At 37.8% G+C, this 21,025-nt stretch overlaps 2 protein-coding genes across 2 annotated transcripts in view; one reads left to right on the forward strand and one right to left on the reverse strand.

Moving 5' to 3' along the window:
* The window catches only part of LOC127640553 (POC1 centriolar protein homolog B-like), a 55,313-nt gene extending 41,920 nt beyond the window's left edge, over positions 1-13,393 (reverse strand). Inside the window, exons 1-10 of the mRNA XM_052123175.1 lie at positions 13,271-13,393; positions 12,659-12,743; positions 12,415-12,586; positions 10,918-11,097; positions 10,661-10,768; positions 10,456-10,571; positions 9,207-9,340; positions 8,983-9,051; positions 8,456-8,608; positions 6,477-6,554 (exon numbers count right to left, since the gene is read on the reverse strand). Of these exons, the coding sequence (XP_051979135.1) occupies positions 6,477-6,554; positions 8,456-8,608; positions 8,983-9,051; positions 9,207-9,340; positions 10,456-10,571; positions 10,661-10,768; positions 10,918-11,097; positions 12,415-12,586; positions 12,659-12,743; positions 13,271-13,285 (1,110 nt within the window). The 5' untranslated portion in view covers positions 13,286-13,393. The remainder of the gene's footprint in view (positions 1-6,476; positions 6,555-8,455; positions 8,609-8,982; positions 9,052-9,206; positions 9,341-10,455; positions 10,572-10,660; positions 10,769-10,917; positions 11,098-12,414; positions 12,587-12,658; positions 12,744-13,270) is intronic.
* A 581-nt stretch (positions 13,394-13,974) lies between these two features.
* Positions 13,975-20,363, forward strand: cep41 (centrosomal protein 41). Its single transcript, XM_052123141.1, is given in 12 exon segments — positions 13,975-14,070; positions 14,627-14,690; positions 14,774-14,821; positions 15,643-15,704; positions 15,846-15,912; positions 16,560-16,710; positions 17,023-17,192; positions 17,553-17,620; positions 18,041-18,155; positions 18,436-18,651; positions 18,736-18,770; positions 18,772-20,363. Coding segments are annotated over 12 exon segments (1,128 nt in total). The 5' UTR covers positions 13,975-14,037; the 3' UTR covers positions 18,871-20,363.
* The last annotated feature ends 662 nt before the right edge of the window (positions 20,364-21,025 follow it).

Raw genomic sequence — 21,025 nt, forward strand, 5'->3', positions numbered from 1 at the left:
TCCGGCTTACTGTAAAGCAGCATGGAGACGTGGAGCTTGGTGATGTGATAATGGTGCCTGACCTCATCTGAGTTCTCTCAGACAGTACAGTGAATTATAGAATGTGCATGAGGCCACACAGACGGACCTTTTCTATTATCTGCCTTAGTTTGCACTTTCAGGAGAGACCTCAAAAGGTGCATCATAACACTAGTGTCGATGCCTGCTCAGTTATCACAAAAGGATGGTTGAGATAACACTAGAAACACTGTGTGAATTATGGCTGCATAAACAAAAACACATTTTCCACACTTTACCACCCTTGATTATCCTACAATGACAAGGTGCAATGGATGTTTCAGTTTAAATGTAGAGCTAAACAACTTGTACATAATTATGAAAAAACGACAAGTGATCCAGTGATCAAACAATATCAAGGAAACTTTATACAAGTCTAACGTTGCTCAGGAAATCATCTCCACATATGAGGGTGAGTAACTGATGGCAGAATTTTTGGGTGAACTATCCCTTTAATGTAAACAAAGCATTGTTTTTCTCACAACGCAACTTAAATCAATAACTACTTCCTGCTGACACCTCTTGTTTTTTGGCCCTTGTCTGCCTTTGATCAGTTCACTCTCTCTCCCTGTAAGGCTATCTTTCTCAAAGCTCTCTCAGTGGAAAGTGAACCTTCCCCTGGGCCATTCTATCTTTAGCGATTTACTTCCGTCATGTCATGTCTTGTAACGGGAGCCGATGGAAGGCCTTCAAGCTGGTATCAACACCTCGCGGCCACCCAATCTATTGCTCTTTAGTACACAGGAAAAGGCTCTTTGCCTGCTTCCTGTTAGTTACCCATGCATGCAAGCTACAGTAACATAACACCAGGTTGCACACATTAACAGATACAGAAATTACCCCTCAAACAAGCATGCACACACTCAGTTGCACAATCCTTCAAATTCTTTTTTCATGATTTTTATTGGTAGCAATAAAAACGGTTTCCCAAGATGAGGTTGAATATTAACCTAAATACCAAACTGAACACTCTTGCAATCCGATACAGTGTTGTTTTTTGCATAATCAGTTTAGAATATCTTTACATTATTGTGTGGAACTAATTGAGAGTACGCTTTAAGAAACCGGTTTTATTTTTGCCTTTTTTTTTTTTTCTTCCCCCCCCCGCATCTGGACTTCAGATCTCTTTTTTGTTCAATTTAGTTGTAAGACACTTTTCATTCACACAGTTTTTTTTTGGAACACATTCAACTTAAATATTGTTATAAATTGTAAAAAAAAAATAATAATAACAATAATAATAATAATACATTGTTATTAATATTATTATAATTGACTTTTAATTTAAATACAACAGAAATATATTTAAGTCGTGCACTCACACTTTTATTTTGACATTCTAAACTCTCCAGGAATCCTGTATGTGTCTGTTTGTAGGCAAGTTCACAGTATTTTAATTTGCTTCTTATTCAAATTCAGGTAAAATGCACCTCCGGTGCCTTTCTAAATTCATATTATAAGTGAACTGAACTATTGAGCATCTACACCTGGGATGCTGTTCTTGAGTAGCGCTCAAATATTGCCCACCACTGTGAAGGCTAAAAATACCTGCGAGTGCATCAGCCAGTCTATGCGTGAGTTTGTGTACACAGAGCAGCACAATTCACTAATGTGCTGTGCATACTATATATTTAATTATTAAACACAGCCTTTTGTGATTCACAGAGCTATCGCACATCTTCAAGTGGCTTTGAATAAAATGCACGAGTCATATGAACTACTTTAATGGTGTTTTATTGGTTCTTTTATGTCATTTTTGGAGCTTGACAGTAACGAACATGACTAACACAGTATCTGATTTAGATCGGGCTCGTCGGACCAACACCCAATCCGTCTAAAATATTCAGGATCGAATCGGAGCCAATACCAATCCAGGTATAGAATCAGTGCATCCCTAGATTATTAGCACAAAAAGTTATTTCAACTCATCCCTCGTTTATTTAAAAACAGCAAAATGCTTGCTATATATTGTATTATATACAGATTAAAGTTTTAATATTGAATATAACAACACAAATGATGTTAGTAAGTGATTTTATCACACAAATCATATTGGCACCTGCATTGTTTAAATCTTGTGGCTATACTTTTGAAACAGTGTGTTTCATTGGCCCAATTTACTTCCATTACAATTGCTTTACAGTAACCACAATATTTGGTTTTGTTATATAAACAAAAAGAATGCAGGTGTCAGACAAAGGGCCCTTAAGTTACTCAGTTACATTTTTATGTGCTTTTATGTGAGCCAAAATGGCATTTGGTGTAAACAGCCCCAAAAAAGTTTAATCTTCTCTTTTTGGGGGGGGGAATTAGCATTTTCAATGTTTCGTTGGTTAAACAAAACACTAAGTTAGGTGCAAAGAATAGTCTCTGTCACATTGAACAGACTATACTTTCATTCCTCACAACCTCGTTTCATTTGCATTTCATTTGAAGCACGAGTGATCTGCTCTGACTACGTGAGAGAAAATGAATATTTACAGAGGGTTAATGATAGTGCCATATAAATCTACTATATATTATGAATATTTAGTATAATAATGCTATGGGGAAAAATAATGCTAATGTCAAATGTCATGTCTGATTTGATCAATAAATTATTATTACTTAATTTGATGCACTTTGAAGAATGCACTTGCATTAAATATGTATTTTTGAAAAGAATATTTAGATTTAGTCAGAGACAATATTATTAAAATATTTTAAATGTATGTAATCAGTGACTGTGTAAGCAGCATATGTATCTAACATAATTCTGTATTTCAGAAAGCAAAATTATTAGCTAAAATTTCTATTTGGTGTCACCATTGCCCTATTCTGGGCTGATTTTAGTCCCAGTACATCTCTGATGGATTATTTAACACTTTAAATATTAGTACTTTCAGCTTAATTTTAGAGGAAATTACTTTTTTTTTTTGCATATGTCTTTAAAGTAATAATAATAAAGTAATAATGATAAAAAAAACTTTCAATCTTAACTTTTCTTAAATCAGTCTTAGTTCAAAGAATCGTTAACCAAACCGAAATTTGAGTTCAGTATCGTGAGATGAGTTAATTGTTACATGCCTAATACATACACTAAATATTCAAAATTATTTTAAGAGGGGGCCTGGGTAGCTCAGCGAGCACTGAAGCTAACTACCACCCCTGGAGTCACGTGTTTGAATCCAAGGCGTGCTGAGTGACTCCAATCAGGCTTCCTAAACTACCAAAATAGCCCGATTGCTAGGGAGGGTAGAGTCACATGGGGTAACCTCCTCGTGGTCAACATAATGTGGTTCTCGCTTTCGGTGGGGCGTGGGGTGAGTTGTGCGTGGATGCCGCATTGTTGAGCACATTACCGGAGACGTAGCACACATGGAGGCTTCATGCTATTCTCCGCAGTAATGTGCTCAACAAGCCACGTGTTAAGATGCTCGGGTTGACGTCTCAGATGCGAAGGCAACTGAGATTCTTCCTTCGCCACACGGATTGAGGCGAGTCACTACGCCACCACGAGGACTTAGAGCACACTGGGAATTGAACATTCCAAAATGGGGAGAAAATGGGAGATTTTTATTTTATTTTATTTCACTTATGCTTGGCAAGTCGTTTTTGAGGGATTCACACACACTTAACATCTGCCCACACCTTCTTCGTCCGTGGAATTTCGCTGTGCAATGGTAAATGTGACGAGCATTTACGTAAGTGAAGACAGAATATGATGAGGAGAAAATAGTGAATGTGATCATGAGGTTGTACTCGAACTTGCATCACCCGCACGTTCACCACAGCACAATGTGTTGGAGCACATGTGCTAACCCACAAGCCCAGGATTTCTCTGACACAAGCTAAAACTCTTCCACGCGTTGAGTGCTCTTGGTTCATTGGGGTCATGGTTCTTTTGCCATTATTCAGATGCCTCTAGCCTTGTTGCCATGAATGGGTGCATTCAGATCTCATCCATCAAGGACAGAAAATCACCAATTAAAGACTGCATCACTGCACACACACTTGAACTGAATCCAAAAGAGAGTCAGTCAAGAGGAAGTGATGGCAGGAAGTGTCATACAAAAAGGCGCCACAGGTCATACTTGTCTCTGCTGTCCACTTCCTCCTGTCTCTGCTCCCACGCACGAAAGGCAGGGAAGCAGAATGAGGAAACTCTGCCCTGAGGGATGGTGGGATGCTCTGGGACAGATATCTGAGGGTTTCCCCACAAATAAACCTTGACAGGTCGGATCCAGGAGGGCATCCTGGACCTAACTGAACTCACTTTTTTTAAAGTGATAGTTCCCCAAAAAATGAAAATTATGTTATCATTTACTCACACCTACATTACTTGTTCTTTGGCACTTTCTTGAGACAAAAAAAAGGAAGAGTTTACCCAAAAATTATAATTATGTGTTTTTTGGGCTTGAAAGTCTTGATCCCCATTGATTTGCATTGTATAAAGAAAAAACACATCATACTTTCTTCAGAATATCTTCCTTTGTGTTCCGCAGAAGAAATTAATATGGGTTTGGAAAGGAATAAGGGTGAGCAAATGATGAAAGAGTTATCATCTTTGGGTGAACTATTTCTAAAAGAAAAACACCATAGTCTGATTTGTGAATTAATAATTATTTTGAGTTGGATCTTTTCAATTAATCAATTGATCCAGTACACAAAAGTGGCTTGAATGATTCATCCACCCATGTCTCAATGTTCACAAATCGTTAATTTTTCTCTTGAATTCTCATTAAATTGCTAAGGAGATCTTGAGACTTTTCAGTAAATAACGACTAAACAAACATATCAATTCTCATCCAAATTTATCATTTGGCCTTAGAAGACTTATAATATACAGTATATATTGCATACAAGTGGTATGAACCGCTTGAAGCTTAACATTTTTGAGGCTTAAAAGCTCAAGTTCCATCTGAATAGTGGTCAGTGCAAGTGGTGCTCATGGGAGACCTATATTTTGAGTCCTGCCTGGTCATGTTCCCGTACTGCCTCTCTCCCTCTCAATTTCCTGTCTCTCTCTACTACTGTGTCTGTCAATACGTTTTAAAACAACATAATGGTCAAGTGTCCATCCATTGTAATTATTTGGAAAAGAGAAACATTTCTCAAAAGCAGAACATTCACATTCAACTAAAATGTCTGCTTTTGTATTCCATGATAGAAAGAAAGTAATATGAGTTTTGAAATGACATGAGGATGAACCATTTAAGGAAGTACATAGCAAGTGCGAATTAGTATGAATGATAACTTGGGTTGAGGGCCGTTCTCAATGCAGCACAGTGGGGGGTGGGGGAGCGAAAGTCAAAGTGCAGAGGAGTCTATTAATAGTCTGTGGCTCCAGCGGCAAAGTGAGGTCACATCAGAGCCTAGCTTTAGGCACGTGCACGTGTGTTCAGTTTGTTTTTGCTTTCATGCTCGGGCTGCTCCACACAGCCAGAACACAAGCTTTCAAAAAAATGAAAAATAACATAAAGAGAGGGAGAGAAAGAGACTTCCTGTAAACACGTGAGGCACCCACAGTCTGTTGTGTGCCGTCTCACAGCATTTCCTCAATCTGCTTGTGAAGCAGAAAGCGCAGCAGTTTGCACGGAAGCATGAGGACATTCAAATAATTCAGCTCAGAACAAGGCACGCACGCAGTTACCACACATTTAACGCAGGGCTGGATTTATTAAATACTGAATGAGGGAAAAGATGCTTTATCGGTGTTCTGCTTTGCAACCATCTTGGCTGAAAACCAAGACCTGCCACATTAATGATAATCATGTGCCCCATCCACAATGACTACATTCAACACAATGAACAACATTGCAATTGATCAGAAGTGGATTGAGAAGACAAAACCTGAGTAATTGGTAAAATATTAAATAAAAGGTGATGAGATGAGCAGTGATTATTTGAAAGAACAACATGTGACAACAAAAGTGAGAGCTAACTGCAGGGACAGCATACACTCTACAAGGACTCTGATGTAATTTTTAAACATTAGCTGGCATTTATTGCCCCCTAGTGGTTGGGCTGAAAAATTCTGACTTCATAAATTTAGTTCAGTCCTTAGTAGCTTCTATGTTTATTTCTTGCACATGTGTAGGATTTACTTACTAAAGTCACCCTCTTAACTTGCTTTGTAAGGCACCAAAGTTACCAAAGTCACTTAGGTTTTCCCAAAATCACCTTAACCTTGGTTTGTAAGTCACTACTCTATTTTTTTAACACTGCTTTGGGAAAATATGTAATATGGAAAGCGCTATACAAAAACTGGTAAATTTGAATTGAACTGACAACAGTTTTTACAATTTGGTTGTAAAGTAATAACCAGAAGGTAAGCAAATATTGAATGCCTAGACATCTAGCAGAGAAGAGTTTTGACTCTCAATGTTTTAAGTGTTAAGCTGATTGATCAGATGTTAAACTGAGTAATCAGATCTTACCCCTGTGGAGAAGAAAACCCGCCCCACTTCTACCACTTGAGGATCTCCAGACAGAGTATCAGCAACAATTGGGTTAATCTAAGGAAGCAAATGCACTGAATCACTAAAAAGGTAAAGAACAAACTTTTGTTATGCTCAGTGAATAAATCAACGTATCAGAAAACATTACTAAAACTATTGTGCGTTTTCACAGAGCATACCTATTGACTAAAATGTATAAACAATGTTGATGTCGCACTAAAAAGCCTGAATTGTAACTCAGGCTGCATTCACACTGCAGCTAAATGTGGCCCAAATCTGATTTTCTGCTCAAGTCTGATATTTTCGTATTTTCGTTCTTATGACAATTAAAATGTAGCCGATATCAGACACAAGTTTGAACAGTTGATGCTCGTTAACTAACCCGCATGCGTATAACACTCCCTGGGCATGTGTATAATACACCCATGCTCATTATTTTAATATGTATAATGAATTAAGCTATTAAAATCATTAGCAGTTTTTTCCCGAATAGAACCCTTAATGATAATCTAATGAAATATCAGCAAGTAATGGAAGACTAGATGGCTAAAGTCATTTTAAATAAAGTAATTTGCAGTAGTATGATGGAATGTAAGTACCATTGAATTTCAAGAAAGTAATATTATGAGCGAGACCTCATAAAATGGAACAGCAGGAACAATGGCAATATGTAATCTGAGTCATTATCTGTAATTATTTCAGATTAGCCTAACATTGACATGCTTGCATTCGCGTTTAGATACAGTTTGAGGAATATAGAACCAGTTTTCGGCACAGGCGACATGACCATAGAGCCATTAATAGGCTAAATCCACCTCTGCATGATTTCATTCACATTTTTTTCTACATGAAATTCTATAGACTATAATTTTCTTTTGTTTTATTTTCTTAGATTTTCTCCCCTTTTTCTCACCAATTTGGAATGCCCAATTTGCACTAATGTGGCATAGTACCTCGCCTCAATCCAGGTGGCGAAGGACGAATCTCAGTTGCCTTCAAGCCTGAGACAGTCAATCCATGCATCTAATCACGTGGCTTGTTGAGCGTGTTACCGCGGAGACATAGCGCGTGTGGAGGATTCACACTATTCTCCACGGCATCCACACACAATTCACCACGCGCCCCACAAAGACACTCCAGGGATGGTAGTCAGCGCCTTTACGCACTGAGCTACCCAGGTCCTCTATAATTTTCTTTCTTTCTTAAGAGGAACTGAATGCATTAACTAGTAAAGACATGATTTGAAATGAAAGGTTTTAAACCATAACATGCATATCACGTGGTAAATTAAGCATGCAAGCGAGGAATGTACAGTTGGATTGATGTAAATAAAATCACATTAAATCTGACCTGGCTGTTCAGAAGAAGGCACATCAGAAAAAATCAGATATGTGTTCAATCTATTTCCACATATGAAAGAGTGGATTTGAAAATGTCAGATTCAAAGAGAATTGGCTGTTCACGCGGTCATTCAATTAACAGGTCTGTGTCACATGTGAGTGAAAAAATCAGATTTGGGCCACTTTCAGCTGCGGTGTGAACATAGCCATAGAGCAGGAACGGGGAACCTTTTGTCAGACCCATTAAGGGACAGTCGAGTATTTTAAGAAATTATTCACAGGCCATAAAATTGCTTGCAATTTATGATTGTGGGTTAAAATTAGTGTACTTATTCCGTTATGTGCTCAAGCACCAAGAAAAATCACTGAAAGGTTTGTCTATTCTACAATATTTTGCATTGTTATCAACTAAAATGATTTTTAATCATTATTTAATTTGCATTTTTTTACAGTTATTTGAATGGCCATTTCTTTGCTTTTCAGATTATTTCAGAAATGGCTATGTGGGCTGGGTAGTATGGTCTCGCAAGCCTTATACAGCCCTGAGGCCTGACGTTCCCCACACCCGCCATTGAGTACTGATTATTTGGGGGTGCCAATGCAGTTGTGAGCTCTGACCTCTATTGTTCCATTCTGGGCAGAGTGTTGGTGAGGTGATCGAGGGTAAATGTCCATCAAATGTGGAGGGGGATCTGGAGTGACCCGCTTGCTGTGCCTGCTTAACAAATCTCTGTAGTTCAGCGAATCAAAGTTGGTCTTCCACATCAGGACCTGAAAACCAAATGATCAGCATTCAAATGAGTGACATAAACCTGAGTCCCTTTAGGGCAAGTCAGTTCACTCTGTGGCTGTCTTGGAAATGTCCCTGGGTTGTTATTGTCTATGCAGGCAATAGGTATACAAATATAGCTCCTATCTATTTGAATAGGGAAAGACCAAAATCTGTACATTACGTACATTTTCTTCTTTAGCTTAGCCTTCTTTAGCTATTTTCAAGGTCACACTAATGCATATGTGCCTTCTAGAGAGTAAGTAAACAGGTGATACCTCTATAACAAAGATGAAATAATTTGGTTTGTCTCCTCATTCAAAATAAGCATAAGTAAAATACACAATTGCTTCTGGCAAGCATAATCTCTGATTACCTGAGAATCAGCACCACCTGATGCAAACAGATCTCCCTCTCGTGAAAACGCCACGGCCAACACTGGACCCTAAAAGCAGGAAAAAAACATTTATGGCTCTTTCCCTAAGAGTCAGTTGCTTACTACAGGTCAATGGCACAAAATACCCATATAATTCAGTGTTCAAGCTTTTGAATTCAATATTCAAATTCTACATAGCCTAATGGTTAACAAGAGGGTGACACCTTGTGGCCATGGAGAGTGTAGATGAGCCTTCCCTCCAGAAGATCCAAGATCTTCAATGTACTGTCACTTGAGCCGGTGATCATATAGTTTCCCGATGGATGGAAGGTAAAGCAGTTCACATCAGCGATATGAACTGCAAGTCAGAAGTGAGAAAAGATTATATTTAACTAGTCCTCTACAGCAGGACTTCTGGTCACTCAAAAAAAATATTCTTGGCTAAACTTTATTCAATCAGGGACAGTGGTTCCACATGTTTGAAATTCATTTTCTCAATTAAAATGACCATGTTATTTCAACTTAAATACTTTAAGTTGAAGGAACCCAACTGAATCAAGTAAACCCAACATGTTAAAGTAAACCCAAATTTAACATGATAAAATAACGGAAATTCTTTTAGAGATATGCTAGCTTGTGACAGGGAGTGTTAGCATGCTAAACATACCGATGGGAACTAATAATCCTCTGCCCATTTTCAGTTAACCAAACAAAAACTATACATGTTGTCCGAAAGCAAATGGATTAAGTAAAGCTAACAAGACACTTTTTTAGCTGAATCAACATACTGAATTTTTTGAGCAATATGAACATGGGAGAACTGAGTAAAATTGACAATGTTGAAAGTAAATTTTATTTAATGTATTAAAGAGCCCATATTATGCTCATATACAGGTTCATCATTTTATTTTGGGGGTCTACTAGAATAGGTTTACATGCTTTAATGTAAAAAAAAAAAACACACATTATTTTTCTCATACTGTACATTGCTGCAGCACCTCTTTTCCCCCTTTGTCTGAAATGCTCCGTGTTAGCTCCGTCTCTTTAAAGCCCCCCCTTTCCGAAAAGCCCAGTCTGCACTGACTGGTCAGCTGGCCCAGTCTGTTGTGATTTGTCTACCGCTTGGAGTATGTCGGAAATGTAATGGCCCTTACCATAACCGAGTTTCAGCTTAAAGTAGCCCTTAGGCGGGAATTATGCAAATGTGTTACATAGTGACATAGCTAAGTCATGGAAGTAATGGCTGGACTGCAAACCAGGCATTTCAGGCAGTTCAGGAGCAGTTTTATTTTTGGGGGGAAGAGTGTAACTCCCTTTGGCGTGGACTTTGTACTTTGTAACTTTGCAGACCTTTTACATGCACAAATGGTTCTATTACACACTAAAGGAAAGGTAAAATCCTAAAAAGCATAATAAGGCCTCTTTAAATAACCTTATATGGTGCAAAATACAATATACTGTATATTATATTACCTCTGTAATGCTGTATTAGTTTGTTTGTACGAATATCCCAGATTTTTAATGTGTTGTCCGCTCCTGATGATGCAATGCATGTGCCACTTGAATTGAAGTCCACAAACGTAGCTGACCTAAAAAAAAAAAAAAAGTAAAAAATGCTGGGAAACTTGGTGAGGCCCAAAAAATGAAAACCCATTTATCAAACTAAAGAAACTCTCACCCGCCATAGTCTGTGAAAATGTTGATACATTGACGTGTGGATGTATCCCAGAGGCGAACTGTCCTGTCATCACCACAGGAAGCAATTAAACGACCATCTGGTGAAAACCTGTCAGTCACAGACAAACACAGTGAGAAAAATACCACTTTATATCAAACACATTTCCTTCATCACAAAAATGATCTGCTTCTAAAGTAGCCACAATCAAAATGTATATGTTTAACAGTATTATCAAAAATGTGATGACATTTTTGTACCTCGCACAGCGCACCCAGTTGGTATGCCGGTTGAGAGAATAGAGGAATTTCTTTCGTTCAACGCCCCACACTTTTACAGATTTGTCATCTGAGGCCGTGACCAGCCTTCGGCCATCACTGGAGAAATTAACACTTCGAACGCTTGCCGTGTGAGCTTTGAACACCGTTGACTCTCCCTTTCTGTAAAGCACATCAAGATAACGGAATAGAGCACAACAGTCTGATTCCGAAAGTAAAACAAATCCCATTTATTTATCCCATAGACTAATTGTTTTCAGTAATAACTTGTAAACTTTTAATGACAGACCTAAAGTGACTGTACAGAGGTTGTTCATCGATGAAGCCACCGAAACCTGCAAAATGTGCCTCAAGAGCGATTGCCCACTCCCATGACACACTGTGTATGGTGTAACGAGTCGGTGTCTCTTCACCTTTAAACTACTTATCTATTTGTACATATTGGAATATTTTGCAATAAATGTAAAATAGAATGTTTCTATAACTAAAATCAACAACCTAAAATCAATAGTTTTATATATTCCCATTTTTTTTAATTCAATTACATCATTCTTAATACTTCATGGGATTGTAGTTAATGCCCTCATGAAAGACGGTAATTACACAAAATTGTCTTTTTGTACAATTTTCAATACTTTTTGCCTCAAAACGCATTTTGTGATGTTGCGATTCATTTCGAAGATGGCTAGTTTGGTTCATGGCTTAGAACACTTTTATGGGGTATTTTATGAAGTCTATGGAAGAAATGAATGGGGAAAATACTTCCATAAAACAGACAGCTGAATTAGTGAGCGGGCACTGTTGTGCTCTCTAGTGCACCCAAAAATGACATTTCCCTCATCATTTGCTCACCCTCATACCATCCCAGATGTATATAACTTTCTTTCTTCTGCAGAACACAAGTTAAGATTTAGAAGAATATCTCAACTCTGTAGGTCCATACAATTTAAGAAAATTTTGATTTTGGATGACAACAGACCAAAATATAACTCCTTTTTCACTATAAATCTTGGTATCAGCAGTCTCCTTGGTGATCATGATTTCAAGCTTGATTACACTTCCTAGCAATGTCTAGTGCTTGGTGCATAAGTCAAGCAACAAGAAGTGTAATCAAGCTTGAAATAATGATCAACAAGGAGACTGTTGATGTCACGATTTATAGTGAAAAGGTTTCTCACCCACTGGATTGCTTCCAAAGACATGGATTAAAACACTGGATTCTAATAGATTACTTTAATGTTGCCTTTGTGTGCTTTCTGGATCTTCAAAGTTCTAGCCATCATTCACTTGTATTGTGAGCTTCGATATTCTTCTAAAATCGTATTTTGTGTTATGCAGAAGATATAAAGGGGATGGCATTTGGGTGAGTAAATGATGAGAGAATTTACCTCTTTGGTTGAATTATTCCTTAAACACACAATAAACACATAACAGCACAAACAATGGGCAGCTTGAAAGGGGACATCTGTTCTCACTTACATGTTGGGTGTCCACACTCGAACCGTCTGATCTCTGGATGAAGATGCCACCAAGGAACCACTTGGAGAAAAATGAACCCCTGTAATGATATCTGTGTGACCCACAAACCTGAATGCCCTGGCTTTGGGAGAAAGGTTCCATATCATCAGGGTCTTGTCAAAGGACCCAGTAGCTGCAAAAGAAGACATCATCACATAATGGAAGAGAGGAGAAGAGAACAGAAGAGAAAATATATATGACATACCCAGCTGTTTATTATTGGGGCTGAAGTCTGTGCAGGTAACAACATCTTTATGTCCTTTAAAATGTCTCTGAAGGGTTGGATCCTCCTGAAAAGTATGGATTCATAAAGAATTCAGAAATGCATTATACTAATATCAATACTTTTTCAAGTTTCCAACTAATGTAAAGCTTTTATGTGAAACAATCCTATCCCATAGCACAGTGATGGCATCAGATGGCAGAACCATATTGCCATATATATGTACCATGGTATCTATATGGCATTCCATGGAACTTAAAACAAACAATATATTCTGTCACCATTGTACATATATAAACAATAATGTTTTTACCATGGTACCAGTCCAAAACATCATGGTATTACCACTGTACCATGTCTAAAAATCAATGGCACTTTTTTTAAGTGAAAATTTATAAATTTAAGATTTGATTCGATTAGATTAATCACTTGGTTTTCAAAAAACCATATGTAAACGTTTGCATTATTTCTATTTTCTTCACACATCATATCACGAAACATTTCACCACGTTAGCACAGTCGCAAAAACATTTTGCTAAATCTAATAAATGATGCTCAAGTTTGCTCTAAAATATTTCTACTATATCCTCTTACCATTACAGAAGCCATTCTTACGGTAAAAGTCTTAATTGTTCTTGCATGTGTGCAATTTGTTCTTCTTTTTAAAAGTAAACAAGTGAAACTCCATCATGTTGAGCCACTTCCCATCTGTCAAACAAGCCGCGTTTGAGCCAGACCAGACTAATCACACCCCAAATCATCGAGCAGAGAATGAGAAAACGTTTCCTGAATATCCCTTTAATTTAGAATTATTACTCAAATGCATTCACATCTTTTAAAGTGGTTTCCTAAAATAGAAAGTACTAACATACACAAAAAATAAATAAATAAATAAATAAAAATCCTTAGTCAATGGAAACCGCTAAACGGTAAAATAGCAAAAGGTATGTAGGGAATTTAAGCTGACATTTTGCACGCTTAACTTGAAAACGATTATACTATCTGTGCACTTAATTATGTAACTCGTCTAAATGTTAAAATGGAATATATTCGAAATCACAATTATTCTCAAAAATTACTAGAAAAAATACACCTAGGATATCATTAAACATGTCATAAATGCGTCGAAGCCGGCTCCCTATATCGCTGCAGAGTTGCAACAGGTGGATTAACAGCGTTGAAATAACGCCGTTGCTTAGCAACTCTCTCAAACGGTAAAATCGTAGGACACAACATCGACGTCGTAAGAACAGCGTCACAGATTGGATAAACAAACGAACAGTCCAATCAGCAAAGGCGTTGTTTTAAGAAGTGACGCTTTGAGTTTCTGTAGCTAACGTTAGCCGCCGTGCAGCTGAAAGATGTCGGTCAAGCGGGCTATCGGCGATTCAGAGGTCAGTGTTTACATTTTCCTGCGAAATTGAATGTGTGTTTGAATGTAGTTTGTTGTTTACAAATTGTGAAAGCTAGGTCAGGGAAGTGTTTGTCTGGTCTCCTGGGGGAATCTGACCCACGGCGCTGTTACTACGTTGCCATCACCAATCTGAGTATCAGCAGCAATTTAATTCTAATTCTATCTCAACTAATGGGTTTGATACACCATAGCAAATTTGTTTCTACGGTGACAATAACAGACATCTTCATCCTGGACGAGTGAGATGAGCCACTGTGTGTGCTATGCTTAAATAACCAGCAATGTTAACCCTGAACAGAATCAAACGGAAGACTAGCCATGTAATTTAGCACACATCTGTATGATGACCATTATAGTCATTCAGTGTATATATATATATATATATATATATATATATATATATATATATATATATATATATATATATATATATATATATATATATATTATTATTATTATTATTATTATTATTATTATTTTCTTTATATGTAAGTGTTAATCAGTTCAGTGGCTTGCTTGTCTGTATTTACTCTCAGTACTTGAAGAAGAGGATTCCACAGAACTCCAAATATCAACATGTAAAAACACGGCTTGATACAGGTATCCTTTGCTTTTATTTTGCATTTAGATATTCATTGTCTATATGATCTAATGTGTCAAGACTAATCCATCTTATTTGCTAGGTTGCAGCCTGACAAAGTACATGGAGAGACTAGAGGAGGCAAGAAAAAGTAAGTCTGCCTGCACAATAAAGAATCAGATATTTTTTACATCAAAATGTCTTGGGGCAGCGCCTTCAGAAATACAGGATCACTTCAATATGTGTATACAGCACTTGTACCGTAACCTGTTCTGAATGACGGGATACCCTTAATTTGATTTGATGAACATTAAATTAAAATCACATCTCTTTTGCTTCAGAGTATAGACATTCACTGCTAAGATCACATAATGACTAAATGTTTCAGCTATTGTGCCTTTAAATAAACTTTTTGTGATAACAGGAGATGCCTTGTCCTACTGTTATTTACTCACCTGATATGGAAAGAAAGGCTACTTTGTCCACTTTTGGTCATCTTGTTACAGGATGATTTCTCTGATTTCTCAGGGATAAGTAATCCTCATTCCTTCTTTTGGCTGCATGAGCAGAGGATGGTGATTTTTGCTGTAGATTACAATACTTCCTCAGTCAGGCTGTTGTATATAGTGGAACTGAGATGCATAACCTCATCCAGCAGTGTCATTTGGCAACCTACAGTAGGTTTTAGTGGTGAGGCTGGACTCTGGAGTTCTTGCCAAAGATATAAAGAGATGTTGACCGATGTTCGACTCTGTTTGGAGTTGTCCTGTGAAGGAGAAGTTAAGAGTCCCTACTGTAGCTTTTATAAGAATGGAGTTAGATATTTTGGTAGTGAATTTAAACGCTGTGTCTTTAAATGATGATGAGGTGAGAAATGGTAACTCTCAGGATCCAGGTGAGAGTTTATACAAGTAATGTGCTTCAAAAAGAGGTTCTCTGCTCCATTTGAAATACTCTTGTCTTTTCCCCCAGATTACAGATATAGGAAGGATGAGCTATTTAAAAGGCTAAAAGTGACAACTTTTGCACAGCTGGTGAGTGAAGAAGGAAGTTCATAGAGCTTTGTTTTTTTTTTCTTGTGGTGGATATACAGTAGGTGTTAGAAGTTGATAAGTGATAAACTTTGGTTATTTGAATTCATTCAAAAATATTGATTACTGTGTCTTTTTCCTCAGGTAATCCAAGTTGCTTCAGTGTCGGATCAGAATGACAACATTTCAGATGAAATGACCAGATTAGATGGTATGGTTTCATTTCTCTTATATGTTGCTCAATATTTCTTCTCAGTACTGGTGCTTGTATATACTTTGGGTTTGAAATGTAAACAAACCTCTAATCCTATGTGTTAAACGTATTAAACTTGATCTGATTTAGGATTTTTCATCTGCCGAATGACAAAACGTTCAACTGCTTTTACAATTACAAGAGCAAACTTTATCTTGGCGCTCCATCTAGTGTCCAAAATCAGTAGTACATCCTTCATCTTTCATTCACAGTGGAAATAAAAGCATTTAGCAATTTAGCACGTCCTCAGACTATGCTGATGTGTATATTTTAAGTTTTGTTATGGACATTGTGCACACAAATAAATGCATTTGACATAGAGGGCTCTTGACCTATTGGCAAGAGAGATAGAGGGCTCTGTAGACATGGGCCAGTGAGCAAGCAACCAAAACACCCTAGTAACTGCATTGCATGCACTAAGACCACTTGGAACATCTTGGCAACCGCATAGCAAAGCCTTGGCAACAACCCATAGTACCCTACCAATATGGCTGCGACATTTGCACTGGAACACACAATCCGTTCACCACTCTGAATCTAGTTTTAGTTCTATCTCTGATACCTGCTTCACAATATGGTTACTTCTCTTTTTCATGTGGTTTCAGATGATGTTTCAATTTTCTCTGAGTCACCGGGACTGGACCATCTCTCAGATCCCACTAATGGCACTCCCCAGCCAACTCTTCTTCCCCCACAGAATATCAACAATGATGAATCGGGTGATGCTGGGTTTTCACCTAGATCCACGCTCCAAAGGTACTGTAGTCTCATTGCCTTTCTATGTGTAACACACACACACACATTCTACTTCTTTGGCTATGGAAGTACCCACCCCTCTAACGTTTCCTCTATTGTACGCCCACAAGAGTTCTCACTGGCCAGGCTGCTTTCTCATGGCCCCAAGCTCCATTGAGCCTGTTTTGGGGGCAGAGAAGTGCAATCAGACTCCGTCCTCAGAGACCCTGTGGGGGAATAACAATGAGATGCAACTTGCATTCACCTATAATACTGAACACTCCTGTCCTGACTGTCCTGATTCAGTGTAACTGAGAATGTCTCCACTCGTAGTGTCATCAGTGGCGTGGGAGAGCTGGATCTGGATAAGAATGGGAAGAAGACCATCCAGCTCTCTCCAATGTCTACCTCCAACACCACAGAGTGCCCCTATCTTGACTGCCCATATCTGTTGCTGGATGTAAGGGACAGAGACCAGTATGACCAGTGTCATATTATCAGTGGTAGGTAACTTACCTGAAAGGGAAAACAGTATTTTGTTTAAAAAAAAACCACACCATTTAAAGAGATTGTTCAATCATAATCATTTCACGCTTATGTTGTTCCAAACTTTTATGACTTTCTTCCATGAAACACAAGGAGATGTTCGGAAGAATCACAACCTCAGTCACCTTTCACTTTCATAGTAGGCAAAAATATGAAAGTGAATGGTGACTGAGGCTAACATTTTGCTCAAAATCTCTCCTCTTGTGTTCCACAGAAGAAAGTAAGTCATGTGGACTTGGAACAACAAAAGGGTGGGTAAATCCCTTTAAAAATGCTTTTTAAGAAATAATGTTGTCTGTTTCCTTCTTTGCCCAAAGCATATAGTTACCCTATTGCGACCTTATCTAGGACAATGAACCCATATACTAAAGAAGTTCTGGATTATGTATCCTTTTATTGCTGATCTGTGAACTGTGAAAATATCTGTTATGTATCACATAATAAATCTGTTAATGTTAGTTGACATGTCCTGCAGTGTTACATGCTGTACTCCAACTATTTAAACAGTATTTTGCTAATTATTTTATAATTATGCATGCCATTTTTATTACATCATTAATTGAGACAGTACATGGAATAGTTGTACTTTTAATTTGGAAAATGCATTTCTGACACCACAGGACCATTTAAGAAGGAAAACCAGTCACAGTACCTAAAATATACACTTCTTTGCACATTCATACAAATCTTAACCAAAAATGTTGATGTTGATTTAAAAAAATAAATAAATCATGGACATGTTGTGGCAACTACCCTAATTCAAATGTAAATTTGGACTGTATGAAAGTCTTAAGCAACTGTTTAGAAAAACACTTCTGGAAAAATCATAATCTTGTATGATGAGGACGAGAGGATAGCGAGTCAAGCAGCCACCACCATGTGTGAGAGGGGATTTGACAATCTCTTCATGTTATCTGGGGGTGAGTCTTTGGATCTACTACTACTGGGATCAAGATGTGATTTTACTTTGATTAAAATATAGTTAGGGTGTCTATTCAAGTGCAGGCATGCTCCAGCAACAAAGTTCCTTCTCATCGTTTGCTTTTTACAGTGTCATTTGTAAAAAAAAAAGTTGTGTCCTTTCTGAACCAATGAAGTAGTGGTGTAGTCAACTTGAGCCAAAGCTTGATCTGGTCAAAAGCAAAAGCGTGTATCAGAATGGTATGCATGAATGGCCACCTCTCTTTCTTTCTTAACAAGGTTTAAAAGTGATTGCTCAGAAATTCCCTGAGGGAATGACGACCGGCTCCATTCCCATCTCTTGTCTGCCATCACCTCCAGGACCTGCAGGCCGTAAACGATCTGTGCCACAGCAGACGTCACAGCTTGCAGAAAAAAAGTGGCGGTTTACCTCGGAGGACCTCAGCAGAATCCAGCACTTCCTGGAAGAGGTGTTCATACCCAGCGAGCCCAGCAGTGAGTCAAACTGAACTATATATTCTTATGTTATTTGTGGCTAGCTGAACATTCCATGTTTTTTTTTTTTATTTCCTATTCTAGGTCGTCTCAGTAGCAGAATGTCAACTAGCAGCGCTCGTTCAGTCCAAAGCATCTAGTGTTCGGAGCAGTCGACAGGGCTCGTCTATAGCAGGGTCAGACGGTGCCCGTTCACAGAGTAGTAGACCTTGGAAATGACCCCATTGTTACCTTCATCGTCATCATCATTTTAATGCAAATGAAATCCTAATGTTTTACTTTAGCAGGATTCCTGTAAACATCTGTGATGGACACTCTTAAGTTCTGTTGATTTTTATTTTCTCTGTCACATGATTTCATTATCAGTAGTTTACACAACTGGCACTTTTTTTATTTCTTTGGTTTATGTACATGTTATATTACGTACTTGCACTGCAGGCACCAGATCCAAACTAGATCAAAAATGTTAGATCTGTTTGTGATTTGCCGGTCAAAAATTATTCTTTAATTTTAGAGCACAAAGACCCATTTATTCTAATGGCTTTGTCCGGTACTCATTGATTTTAATGCATGTGTGTAGGGTTCTTGTGTATTTCACATAGATGTAGTCAGCAGGTTTTAGTGAAAGAGATCCACTAGTGGTCATTTTACTTTGCTTTAGATGTGCTGTGCTATGCTATGCAATGATCTGTACATTGAGCATGCTGGTTTAGCTAGAGTATACTTAGCAGGTACATGCGCTGTGCTGCTTAAGAAGTATTTTAGATGTGCTATTTTTATGCCTTAAATCGAAATGTGGGGTTGAGGCAATGGCCTTGTCTATTTGTTCAGTGCTTTTGTTTGTTTTAATGTTTTTCAAACCAGTGCAAACAGATTTCCCCCTAACACAAAATCAACATCATCTCAACTGCGATATGTATGTTATGAAATGAAGATGTACTTAAGGTGAATAATGTTACTATATAGCTTTGCTATTGCAAAGCCTTATGAAGGAACGTCACGTGCATTTAATGGAGCTGCTATTAGCTTTGTTTTTTTTAAAATGTTTTGCCTTTTGTGTTTTCCATGTTTCTGTGACAAGTCAGTTAATTATCCCTGTTCTTTCAAAGACTTTGACCAATGACAAATTTAGTTTACTACGTGGTTTGTTGTTTTGTATTATAAGTCTGAATAAAGAGCCATTTTATATTGTAGACCCAGCTGATATTAAAGTGATTATCTTGAAAATTTATAATACGAACTGTTGGCACATTATCTAAAAACTATAGATCTCAAGTGTGGCAATGATGCAAACTATTCATCAGGTGACAAAATATACAATTGGCAAATTTTTCAAAAGGAGGGTGACATTAATTTTACCGCAATGCCTTAATTTACTTTAAGGAGTTACTTGTGCTGACAAGGGGTGTAACTAGAGGGAGGACAGGGTGGGAAGCCACCCTAGGGGTGAGAGGGGGCCCGCAATGGTCGACCAAAAGAAATCATAAAAATGACCGAGGGGTAATGAAAAACTGCCAAGGAGGGGGCCCGCAAGATTCAAGTTACGCCACAGGTGCTGACTGTGTGATTTTTGCAGATTCAAAGTTCTGGTCACCACTCACTTGCATTGTATGGTCCTACAGTGTTGAGATATTCATCTAAAAAATTTGTGTTCTGCATAAGAAAGTCATACACATCTGGGATGGCATGAGGGTGAGTAAAATATGAGATTCCTACATGGAAGTTGCAGAACTTGAAAAAATGCTAGTAATGTTACTCCTTCCTCCCTCTCCTTCTTTGACATAAAAGCACACTGAAAATTGTGATTGTAACCAATTAACTGTTGGATATATTTATGCCTAGTACTATTTTTTTGCATGTTATGTGAAACAGAAGCACATGTTCATTATAATGTTATTTTTGTTGCTAGTTTGTCAGATATGTTAAGACCACTGATCTCTCTCTCTCTCTCTCTCTCGCTCTCTCTCTCTATTTTATATATATATATATATATATATATATATATATATATATATATATATATATATCTCAGTGGTTAAGACCTTTTTCAAAGCAGCGCCATCTTTGATTTTTGACGTGAATGACAACGAGGCTGTGAAGGATGAACTCAAGCTGTTTCCTAAAGGACACACCATACACTTACAAAATGCACTCAGCCATTTAGTGTATGAATATTCAAAGTGTAGCCTAGTATCGTCCCAAATGGAACGCTTGGAGTGATGGTAAAGCATTCAACACATTAGTAAGGTGCTGCATCCATTGAAGTTTTGCTAGCTGCTACATTCTTCATTATTTACAACTGTTTTATTAGACCAGGGTAGAGATGCACCAGCTGTGCGTAAGATCTCACATAAATTGGGATGTAAATTTCACA

Source organism: Xyrauchen texanus, chromosome 49, assembly GCF_025860055.1.
Source record: "Xyrauchen texanus isolate HMW12.3.18 chromosome 49, RBS_HiC_50CHRs, whole genome shotgun sequence".
NCBI classification, from domain to species: domain Eukaryota; kingdom Metazoa; phylum Chordata; class Actinopteri; order Cypriniformes; family Catostomidae; genus Xyrauchen; species Xyrauchen texanus.